The sequence below is a fragment of the Vulpes lagopus genome, chromosome 7 (genome assembly GCF_018345385.1).
Source record: "Vulpes lagopus strain Blue_001 chromosome 7, ASM1834538v1, whole genome shotgun sequence".
In the NCBI taxonomy this organism is placed as follows: domain Eukaryota; kingdom Metazoa; phylum Chordata; class Mammalia; order Carnivora; family Canidae; genus Vulpes; species Vulpes lagopus.
This window is the reverse complement of record NC_054830.1, coordinates 96950872-96962942: the sequence shown is the minus strand read 5'-3', so window position 1 is coordinate 96962942 and position 12071 is coordinate 96950872. Positions and strand designations below refer to the sequence as shown.

General features: G+C 39.7%; 1 protein-coding gene across 4 annotated transcripts in view; it reads left to right on the top strand.

Moving 5' to 3' along the window:
- The window catches only part of SNAPC3 (small nuclear RNA activating complex polypeptide 3), a 41256-nt gene that overhangs the window by 24776 nt on the left and 4409 nt on the right, over nucleotides 1–12071 (top strand). For 3 of the 4 annotated variants that reach the window (XR_005988843.1, XM_041761364.1, XM_041761363.1), the window contains 3 exons: nucleotides 6308–6390; nucleotides 7675–7839; nucleotides 11284–11391. Coding sequence is in view for 3 of the 4 variants with exons in the window: in XM_041761364.1 (XP_041617298.1) it covers nucleotides 6308–6390; nucleotides 7675–7839; nucleotides 11284–11391 (356 nt within the window). In the remaining variant the exon portion in view is untranslated. The remainder of the gene's footprint in view (nucleotides 1–6307; nucleotides 6391–7674; nucleotides 7840–11283; nucleotides 11392–12071) is intronic. The other variant, XM_041761365.1, reaches the window with a different exon arrangement.

Sequence of the window (12071 nt, the reverse complement as noted above, 5' to 3'; positions counted from 1 at the left end):
CTCATGAATAAATAAATAAAATCTTTGAAGAAAAAAAAAAAAAAAACTCCAGATCTTTCTACCTCAATCTATGCCTTTCTCATTGTTCCTATCTCAGTAAATATGCTCATTTTGCATCTAGTTACTTCAGCTTACAAATATATTTAGGCATTGCCCAGGTTTCTGATCCTTTACAGGTACCAGACTATTAAACTGCCATTCCTTCCTTCCTGGACTAGCCTACTGACAGCTCTCCTTGCTCCCTTCACACTTCTGTTTTTCCTCTCCACCAGCCAGAATGGTACTTTTAAAGTATCAGTCAGAGCTGCAGTGGCTTCCTCTTACATCTAGAAGAAGAATATACAACATCTTTATTATAGTCTGCACATAGACCATTATCTGGTCCTTTCTGCCCACCACTCTCATATCCTACCACACTCTGCCTTGTTGTCTTCAAGCCACAATGCCAGGGGCCACCTGGGTGGCTCGGTTGGTTAAGCTATTGACTCGATTTTGGCTCAGGTCATGATATCAGGGATATGAGATCACCTTAAGTCGGGCTCTTCTGTCATCATGGAGTCTGCTTGAGATTTTTCTCCCTCTCCCCTTTCCTCCCTTTCTTGCTCTCTTTCTAAAGAAAATAAAGAAATAATAAATGTTTTAACATTTTTTAAAAAATAAAGTCTTTAAAAAGAAATTGATCCTGTCATTCTCCAATCTAAAAATTGAAGTGGATCCCTGTAGGCTGACATAGAAGGACTTTTGTAATGATGATTCCAAAGTTAACCTTCCATACTATCCACCCCCTACTTCTGTACTTTATGCTTCAGCCATAGATAATTTTAAGTTGCTCAAACATAACACTTTCTCATGCCTTTGAATATTTGAAAACGATAGGAAGCCCTCTCCCTTCCTCCATCCATGTGGTTCATACTCACATTTCCAAACCCAGCTTAAGACTCACTTATTACATAAAATTTTTCCTGACTGTCCTCTCTTTGCCACTCTGGAACCATTTCGTTTGGCCATTATAGTGCCTGTGATAATCAGCTGGTGCTATTTGATATGTCTCTGCCCCACAAGGCTGGCTGTATTCCAGTCCTTTTGGTGATTGGCAAGGAGACCAGCGAAAGAGACCATATGACTCACACATAAATTTCACTTCGTTTTTCAGTTAAACCAAAAATGGTTTTAAGATAATCGGTTTCTTCAGGTTTGGCATCTTGGTGCTTTTGGAAATAAACATGAGATTAAAGAGAAACAAATGGAATTTCAAGGCTGTATGCAGACTGGGAAATGAAACATTTATCTTTTCTTTTTTTTTTAATTTTTTTTAATAAATTAATTTTTATTGGTGTTCAATTTACCAACATACAGAATAACACCCAGTGCTCATCCCATCAAGTGTCTCCCTCAGTGCCCGTCACCCATTCCCCCCCACCCCCCACCCTCCTCCCTATCTTTTCTTTTAAAGGAGAAGCTGCAGTTTCTCAACCCTACCAAAACAAAAACAAAAAAACCCCACCAAACCCTGTAATTATAAGGTTTTTATAAATTCACCTTAATAAGCAAAATCTGAATTCACTCTCATGGCCACTGTGTTACCACTGCTCAAAGCAGTTGGAGTCGGACCTGGTAATCGGTCTTAGCACCAGGAACCCTGAGAGAGGATTCGTAACCAGGCATGGCTAGGTCGTTGTGTTTGTACATCAGTGCTGATGCATTCAGCAGCTTTCTAAGCAGGGGGTGGATGACCCATCGTCCTATTTTAAATACTTAAGACAGGCACAGTTGTATTGTTTCTGCCTCTTTTTGTCTCTTTATTAAAATAATGTCCTTTCTGATTATTGAGCACTTAGCATGTGCTAGACAGCACGTTTTGGACAGAATTATCACCATTTGAAAAGTAAGAAACAGGGCAGCCCCGGTGGCGCAGCGGTTTAGCGCCGCCTGCAGCCCAGGGCGGGATCCTGGAGACCCTGGATCGAGTCCCACATTGGGCTCCCTGCATGGAGCCTGCTTCTCCCACTGCCTGTGTCTCTGCCTCTCCGTGTGTGTGTGTGTGTGTGTGTGTGTGTGTGTGTGTGTGTGTGTCTCTATGAATAAATAAATAAAATCTTTAAAAAAAAAAAAAAGAAAAGAAAAGTAAGAAACAGTTGCATCAGCGTGCTGTCATGAGTTGCCTGTTCAGTGAGCAGGGGTGGAGGCTGGATTCAGACCCTTGTCAACGTGTCTTCCAAGCCGCATGGTCTTTGCCGTCTTGGCGGGACGCCAGGTGAGAGGCAGCTTTCCCTGCCCTTCTGGGTGCTTCCAGAGGAGGCCCCGAGTGCAAAGTCAGCTGTGCTGTGGGTCGTAGCAGGTTTCTAATGCCTGGACTCTGGAATCTGCCTGTTCAGAGAGCTGTGTGAGTGTTTCCTCCCAGCTATGGTTTTAGGAGAGTGAACTCCTAAATCAGTAAGTTTGCAGATACTGACATTTGTTTGACCTATAGAGAGATTGTTATTTCACTGATTGGTATATGTATTTTATGGTTTGGTTTAGTTTTTTAAGTTTTTCTTTGAGATTTTTCTTTTTTTCTGTTTATCTGAGTCCTTGTCTTTATCTGAGTCCTTGTCTTTCTTGATGAGTCTGGTGCCTTGGAAAATGTTGACCACACCAGAAATAATATGAGTCCTTATGTACCCATTACCCACCTTCCCCAGTTCTCAGCGTTTGCCAAATCGTTATGTGTTCACTTCATGCTGTTGTCACACCTTACAAAACTTGAGAATTGGTCCTTAAGTTATAATGCTTTTTTAGACAGGTATTTGGCTTGTATTCCACTGGTAATCACAGGGAAAAAAAATCAGTGAGTTGCAGTTTTTGTAGCTGAGGAAAGGAGAATCTTCAACAAGCAAGAATTTTGAATATTAACTTAGATGACTATTATGTGAGAAGACTGGGAGAATTGGACCAGTATATTTAAATCTCTTTTAAAAGCTTATGTCTAAAATGTAATGTGTTTTGCTAACGTGTTTGTTTTTGGACTATAATATTAAAGGATGAAGTGCATTCTTTAAATATATGTATAAGATCAGTGCCAGTATTTTCTTCTCGCGTGGGGTTTTTTTGTTTTGGTTTGGTTTGGTTTTGTTTTTTTCTTTTTAATGGTCTCTCACATTTTAATATCTAATCTTTTTTTATGTTGCTCAGATTAGTTCATCTTTTGGGAGGGCAGTAATCTCTTAAGGGTCTTGCTTAGAGGAACTTTAAAAAAAAGACTTTGCACGGAATGCCCAGGTGGCTTAGTGGTTGACGACCATCTGCCTTCGGCCTGGGTCATGATCCCAGGGTCCTCGGATTGGGTCCCACATTGGGATCCCCTCTGGGAGCCTGCTTCTCCCTCTGCCTGTGTCTCTGCCTCTCTCTGTGTCTCTCATGAATAAATAAACCTTAAAAAAAAAAAAAAAAGACTTCGCACATACTGCTCTGTTGCTTATTATAAATAAAGCCCTGGTGTAGGACAAAGAGCTGCTTCAGTGTCTCTCCCATTACCATTTTTCTCATAGCAGATCCTAGTGAATACTTCTGAAAAGTTCTAATACAGATGATTTGAATATTAGCAACACAACAATTATGCCTAGAATTATATATAAATGACTTTGTTCACATGATCATGTTAGTTTTCCACAGTTACTTTGTTTATAAAGTGGAAATAGAAAGTAGAGGCTGGGGCTACATTAGGTACCTAATAGAAGTAACTTCTTACATTGGCTTTTTTCCATGTTGATTGGCAATCCTCCCCTCCCCCAAAGCTGGTCAGCAAAACTAGCTGACAAATAGGGAAACTAGTTAGTGACAATCTCCGGTTGCCACTGAAAAGCAAAATTACCTGGTGTTGAGGCTGCTCACATCTTCTATTTGTGTACTGAGACAGGGAAAAGTTACTAATGGATGAGTTTGGATTTTTTTTTTTTTTAAGATTTTATTTATTTATTCACGAGAGACAGAGAGAGAGGGGCAGAGACACAGGCAGAAGGAGAAGCAAACTCCATGCGGGAGCCCGATGTGGGACTCGATCCCAGGTCTCCAGGATCACACCATGGGCGGTTACGCTGCGCCACTGGGGCTGCCCTGAGTTTGGATTTAGATGGAGAACTGTTCCCCTTCTAAATAATAATTATGCCAACCAAACGCATTAAGTTGCCTAAATCAACTCAAGTTCCATAGAAGCATTTTGTAATGAAAAAACCCTGAAACTTTTTTTTTAAGTTTTTTTCTTTAAGTTTTTTTTAAAATTTATTTATGATAGTCACACACAGAGAGAGAGAGAGAGAGAGGCAGAGACATAGGCAGAGGGAGAAGCAGGCTCCATGCACCGGGAGCCCAACGTGGGATTCGATCCCAGTTCTCCAGGATCGCGCCCTGAGCCAAAGGCAGGCGCTAAACCGCTGCACCACCCAGGGATCCCAAAAAACCCTGAAACTTTTTATGTCTAAGTAAGGTAGTGTTCTTTCAGAACATTTATTTTAGACCCTAGCTTACCTCTTTGAGGGTCCAGAAGTTTATTTTGTGGTAGTTTTTGTGTGAACAACAGCTAGACAGGGCATTCTAATACAGATTATCCGGGATCCCTGGGTGGCGCAGCGGTTTAGCGCCTGCCTTTGGCCCAGGGCGCGATCCTGGAGACCCAGGATTGAATCCCACGTCGGGCTCCCAGTGCATGGAGCCTGCTTCTCCCTCTGCCTGTGTCTCTGCCTCTCTCTCTCTCTCTCTGTGTGACTATCATAAATAAATACAAAAAAAATTTAAAAAAAATAATAATAATACAGATTATCCTTTTAGCTCTGTAAGCACCTGGGAAGAAGGTAATGGCTTTACTCCTGTGTTACATGAGGAAACAGAGGGTCAGGGAAATCAAATGACAGCTCAATGAGAAACAGCACAGCCAGTCTCATAAGGGTGTCTGATGCCAGTGCCAGATAGTCTGTAAATGATGGAATGAATCCCTTGCCCATTTGAATCACCTGGGGAACTTGGGAAAACCTTGGTGCCTGGGCCATATGCTGAGAGATTTCTCAGTTAATGGCCTTGAGACTTGGTCTTTGGTGTTTCTATGATTCTGATGGGCGGTGAGGAGCAGGAGACCCCCTTCTGCAAAGTCTGGTAGGCTGAAAGTTAAGAAGCCTGACAGTTCAGACCAGTTGTGTGACTGCTGTGGTACTTTACGGGTAAGATTACTTGAGTCAGGGACGCCTGGGTGGCTCAGCGGTTGAGCACCTGCCCCTGGCTCAGGGCGTGATCCGTGGTCTCAGGATCGAGTCCCACGTCAGGCTCCCTGCGTGGAGCTTGCTTCTCCCTCTGCCTACGTCTCTTTCTCTCTCTGTGTCTTTCATGAATAAATAAATGAAATCTTAAAAAAAAAAAAAAAAAAGATTGCTTGAGTCAGAATATTCAAATTCTGCCTAAAAATTCTTGAAAATTTGAAGGGAGAATTTTTATAAAAGTACACTGAGGAGCACCTGATGATGTAGCTGGTTGAGCATCCAAATCATGGTTCTGGCTCACGTCATGATCTCAGGGCCGTGGGATCAAGCCCTACTTCAGGCTCCATACTTAGCGTGGCATCTGCTCCCTTTGTCCCTCTCACTCATGCTTTCTTCTCTCTCAATTAAATAAAACTTTAAAAAAAAAAAAAGGACACTGAAACTATTAAAAAAAAATAACAGAAAAACATAACACTATGATCACTTATTAGCTCTGTGGAACTACCAAAGATGTGACTTTCAGTTTTTCATGCTAGGATCCAAAGTAACTCACTATAATAAAATAATATTGAAGTTTATTTCACTTCTGATTAGGTTCCTTTCATGAGTCTCAAAATAAATTTAAATCAGACTTAGTGATTAAAACAGCAATAGGATAAAATTGAAAATAGCAGCAAGGATCAGATCTTTACACTTTCTTTTTTTTTAATATTTATTTATTTATGATAGACATAGAGAGGCAGAGACACAGGCAGAGAGAGAAGCAGGCTCAATGCCAAGAGCCTGACCGGCACTCGATCCCGGGACTCCAGGATCGCGCCCTGGGCCAAAGGCAGACGCTAAACCGCTGAGCCACCCAGGGATCCCCGATCTTTACACTTTCATCCCTGGTAAATAGCATAGTACTTGTCACATAGGAGGTTCCCATTGAATAAATTAATGAGCTAAGCATATTCTGTGAAGTTGCATGAAGTTACTATAAAGCATGTAAGTGTGGTTTTATGACTTACAAATTTTGAATTGGCAGCAATTTCATAATTGTGAATAGAGGACTTTATTCAATGCCATCTATTTCCTTGTAGGACCTGTACAAATCAGCCTTCTTTTATTTTGAAGGGACATTTTACAATGATAAAAGATACCCTGAGTGCAGAGATTTGAGCAGGTACAGTTTTCAAAAATCTTCTGAGTCTTTCCTGTTTCTAGTTCTTAAAATAGCAAGATCTCCACAAATCCTGTTACTGGTCTGCTAAGGGTCTTTGCCAACGAATTGTTTTGTTAGGCTGTTTTGTCTTGCGGTTAAAGATCTCTCTCAGTTTTTAAAGTATATTCAGGTATTTCATCTGGTTAGCCTAGGTACTAGTAAATTAATCAAAATTTTTACTCCAGGAAGAAAATTTTCCTGCCAAAGATCTACACAGACATTTCAAAATCTTTGTGCTATCTGCTATCTTAGAAATTACAGCAAATTTGGGGGCACTTGGCTAGCTCAGTCAGTAGCAACTCTTGATCTTGGGCTTGTGAGTTTGAGCCCCATGTTGGGCATGGAGCCTACTTTTAAAAAAAAAAGAAAAAGAAATCATAGCAAATCTTGTATTGAGCCATAGATACATCTGAAAAACTTTAAATCCCACTTAAACTCTATATTAGTTTCTCCTATTTGGGTGATAGCAATAAATTATTCTTTCAGTGTTTTTTTCTGCTTGTCCAGTGTATACTGTTGTTTGCCCTAGATGGGTATGTAAATACATGGTTAAGTATATAACATGAAAAATCCGTAGCTCATAATCATGTTAATTAGACCATACTTTTACTGTCAGTGTCCTAGCAACTAGGGTATATATGTATATTGTTTCTGAGTGTTTATATATATTCTCTTTAATTATAGCTATTTGTATCTGTATTCAATGTAGCAATTCTCATATTTGCTGGTTTCAGCATTCCTTTATACTATAATTGAGGACTCTAAAGAACTTTGATTATGTGGGCTTATAGCTATTAGTATTTACCATATTAGAAGTTGAAACTGAGAAATATTTTAAATATTAACCAATTTAATCCCATTACATGTTAACTTTAATAATTTGGAGGGAAAGTAACTTTTCCAAAACAAAATGAGACCATCAGTGGCATTGTTCCACATTTTCCGTTCAGTCTGATGTGATAAAACACATCATGTAGCCTCTAGAATACTGGTCATTTATGAGAGAATAGGAGTTGAAAAGGGCAAATGATACTTTATCACAATTCAGGAACCACACTTTGAGAACTGTTGCTCTACTGGATAAAGACAAATTCACTGAGATTTTCACCTCAAGGTGGTAACTGTCCAGTTTATTGAGTCAGGCCTCATGAAATAATTGTAGTCACAAACCATTTTCTGTCATATTTTTAGGGTTTTTTTTTTTTTGTGGCATAATGAAGTATCCTCTTTCCCCCCCCCTTTCAGAACTATCATTGAGTGGTCAGAGTCCCATGATAGAGGCTATGGAAAATTTCAGACTGCTAAAATGGAAGATTTCACCTTCAATGACCTGTATATTAAACTGGGTTTTCCTTACTTATATTGTCACCAGGGAGACTGTGAACATGTTGTTGTCATTACTGACATAAGGTAAGTGGCACACTCAGAACAACGTTATTTGTTCTTTTTATTTTACGGTATGAGAGCACAGGCTGTTTGTGTTTGTTTTTAATAAGAGGAATAAAAATCATCATTGTAGGAATGCCTGGGTAACTTAGTGATTGCCTGCCTGCCTTTGGCTCAGGTGGTGATCCAGGGTCGTGGGATCAAGTCCCATATCGGGCTCCCTGCGGGAGCTTGCTTATCCCTCCTTCTATGTCTCTGCTTCTCGCTCTGTGTCTCTCATGAATAAATAAATAAAATCTTCTAGAAAAAAAAAGTCATCACTGCAGCTTGGCTTAGGAGCAGCAAAATTGTTTGCTTTCCATGGAATGACCAATTTTCTATCCATTTGCATTCTCTATTTTTTTTTTTTTTAAGATTTTATCCATTTATTCATGAGAGAGAGAGAGAGAGAGAGAGAGAGAGGCAGAGGGAGAAGCAGGCTGCATGCAGGGAGCCCGACATGGGACTGGATCCCAGGACTCCAGGACCACGCCCTGGGCTGAAGGCGGCACCAAACCACTGAGCCACCAGGGCTGCCCGCATTCTCTATTTTGAGGAGTAGATATACTATATAGAAATACTTTAATAGAGGGTAAAAAATCTGTAGATAAGCATTTCCATTTGTGTATTAGGCAGGCAGCAGCCATTCACTTTTGGGTTGTTTTTTTAAGATTTATTCATTTGAGAGGAGGAGGAAGAGAAAACACAAGTGGGGGTGGGGAGGAAGAGGGAGAAACAAGCTACGGAATTTGATCCCAGGACTTGGGATCATGACCTGAGCCAGAGGCAGACACTTACCCCAGCCACCCAGACACCCCGGCATCCACTCTGTAGATCATTTTGTATATCCTGTAGCCACTTTCCTTAGCAAATTTGCAACTATATATCTAGGTTTCTTGTCTCTTTGCCAGAATTTTATGGAGATTGAAGGGAACTGGGGGAAGAGAAGAGAAATTCTAATATTTGACAAATATGAGGTCTTAAGGCTTACATAAAGTATAAAAAACTGGGAGGGATTAAAGTAGTTTAAAATGAGATTGTGTTACGATAATTTTGTATAGCTTGTGTCTCTCTCATGTATAAGGCTGTTCATTTCCTTATTTAAGAAACGTCACTTTGGGAAGGATCAGTATGCAAGAATGAGCCCTGCTCCATCCCTGCTTTCATTCCGAAAGACCGTTTTTATGGGAGTCTTTGTGTAGAGCAGTCCCAGATCCAGGCTTTTTATTATACCAGTAATAGGAATGGGTGCCTTCAGGAAGCCCCTGCCATTCCACCTCTCTTGGATCTTAGTGACCAGTCTCCAAAAACTGACTTTGCATGCACTCATGCTCAGGAGACTCCCAGAGGAAGTACTTCACACAGAGTAAACTTTGAAAGACATGAATGCAAAGCAGAGCAGATAAGACCTAAAGAGAGCTGTGGAATGCTGGGACTTCTCTCCCAGCATGATGGCCGTCCAGCCCACCTAGAGGATAGCTTGGGCCTGAGCCCAGTGGAGGAACTCAGGAAGGGTGTCTGGCACTGCTCCGCCTCCCATGGTGCAGACACACACGGAGAGCACCGTTCAGTCTGTCAGAAAGTACAGAACCCGATTAGCCGCAGGTACAGGACACCTAAGCAGATGCAAACCTGAGAGCCGGTAGCTTCTAGCCACGTGTCACACGATAAAAGGAACCTGTAGTCGTTTGTGGAGTTTAGGGGAGAGTAGTAGTAATTTGGTATAATGTAAACATTAAACATCGATTTAACCAAGGTTATTTTGTTCTGTAGAGGGATGTTGAGGAGCTAAATTTAAAAGAAACAGTTAAGTATGCAAAACATTGGCCCTTTGGGAAGAATTGCTAAAGGAAGGCCTAGGAGACCTCATAAATTCCAGTTTTATAGGATTAACACACTATCAAAGAAATGTATATATATAATTTTAAGTTTTATATTAAGCTATTCTGTGTGTTCTTTCACTCAAATGAAGGGGAATTGCCTAAGAATTAGGATAAGATAGACCATCCACTTTTCTCTGATTTTAGTTTAACATTTCTTACTGTATGGCCTTGTCAGTCTTAAAGGCAACGTGGAAGAACAAGCCACACTTAGTAAACATTTGCAGCATGGAGTGTTCCTAAGGAATTATTTTTAGTTTTTTGAAAGATTAAATTTCACTTTTTTTTTTTTTTTAAGATTTTATTTTTAAGCAGGCCCCACACTAGGTGTAGGGATTGAACCAACAACCCTGAGACTAAGGGTTGCATGCTCCAAGGAGTAAGCCAGGCAGGTGGCCTTTAAGGAATTTTTATTTTTTTTATTTTTATTTTTTTAAAGATTTATTTATTTATTCATGATAGAGAGAGGCAGAGACACAGGCTGAGGGAGAAGCAGGGACTCAATCCCCAGGACCCCAGGATCATGCCCTGAGCCAAAGGCAGGCACCAAACCGCTGAGCCACCCAGGGATCCAAAAGTAATTTAGAGTACAAGTCTTTTTTTTTTTTTTTTTTTTAAGATTTTGAGAGAGAGCATGCACACAGGCATTGGGTAACTGCAGAGGTAGAGGGAGAAGCAGAGTCCTTGCTGAGCTGGGGATCCTGATTTGGAGACTGATCCCAGGACCCCGAGATCATGACCTGAGCCAAAGGCAGACAGACACTTAACCAACTAAGCCACCCAGGCGCCCCTAGGCTACAAATCATTTTTTATTTTATAGGTGAATTTAATCATTCAGTGCCATTCCATAGTCTAATAGTTGGTAAACGGTTACAAGCTTATTAATCATTTTCTGATGTGATGAAGTTGATATATTGCTGCCCTTTAAAAAAATCAAATTTTAAAATAGAGACCTTTAGAATACTCTTGTGCAGTTCCTTCATTTTTTGGATGAAGAATCTGAGGTCCAGCATGGTTAAGGGGATTTACTCAAACCCAGTTCATTAGTGGTAGAGACTGACTTTTATTTACAATTTACTAATTGACACCCAAAACTAAAGTCCTGTCAGTTCACATTATACCAGGAGTCTGATTTAGATTTTAATAAAGAACCATGTAACACAAAACCAAATAGTTGCTTGCTCAAACTGTGTTTCATCAAAAGATATAAAGTGTTGAGTAAAGCAAGGGCTTTCTGATGGAATACATATAAGATCTGCTGCACACTAATCTTCCTCTTAGAGAGTCATAGAGCATATTACCATAAAACACTTTGGGAAGTTTCATGGGAAAGAAAACATTAATTCCAAATGATCTTTAGGAGAGTGTTTCTGTGGAACACAATTTGGTCAGACCTAGTGTAGCAAGTGATTTTATACCTAAATCTCTTATTTAAAAAAATTGAAAAATATGCCTGTGTTCCTAATGTTGAAGTACAGATATATTTAATTCTTAATAGATCACAACAATTTGTCTTTTAATGCCTTGGTTTACTTCTCGTGTACAAAAGGCTTGCACATCGTGATGACTGCTTGGATAGGACACTTTATCCCCTTCTTATCAAGAAGCATTGGCTATGGACCAGAAAATGTTTTGTTTGTAAAATGTACACAGCCAGGTAAGTAATACATATTTGAGAATTACTGGTTTTCAGTAGTCAAGTATTTTCGATTCTTCGTATTTCAGTGTTTCTTATTTTGAATTGGAATGAGGACTTAGTCTTTGGGAATATAATAGAAATGGCTTTTCTAGTAGGTAAGTGCCACAAATTAGTAGGTTACTTTTAAGCAGGAAATGAGTTCTGTATAGTAAAAAACCAGAGCTGGGTCAGATTTTGGATGAATCAACACTGAGTGTCACATCAGGGAGCCATGTTGTCTTTTGTCTGCAGTTTCCAAAATCAGCCTCATTCACAGCTTCTTCATGAAAAAATAACAGCATCTCATATATACAATGAGGTCAAAATATGGTTTCATGAAATTTTTACTTAATGTGATACTTCACGTTTAGTTTGTGTAACTGGATCAGAATAAAAAAATTAAGAAACAAGAATGATTGTGTATCAGATTTTTGAGAGGTTCTCCCCTCCCCATAATCATTATTATGATTAGGAAAACAGAGAAAAATAGGCTTTTCTAAATGACTAGTAAGAAAACATGTTAAATCCGTTATCAAACTGGAAATCAGGCAATGTTAAAATATACAATGAGATGCAGATTCAAATAGACTGAAAAAGTCTCTCATCTTACCATGACCTAACATCTCAGAACAAAAAACAAAGTATTGTTCAATGTTGCC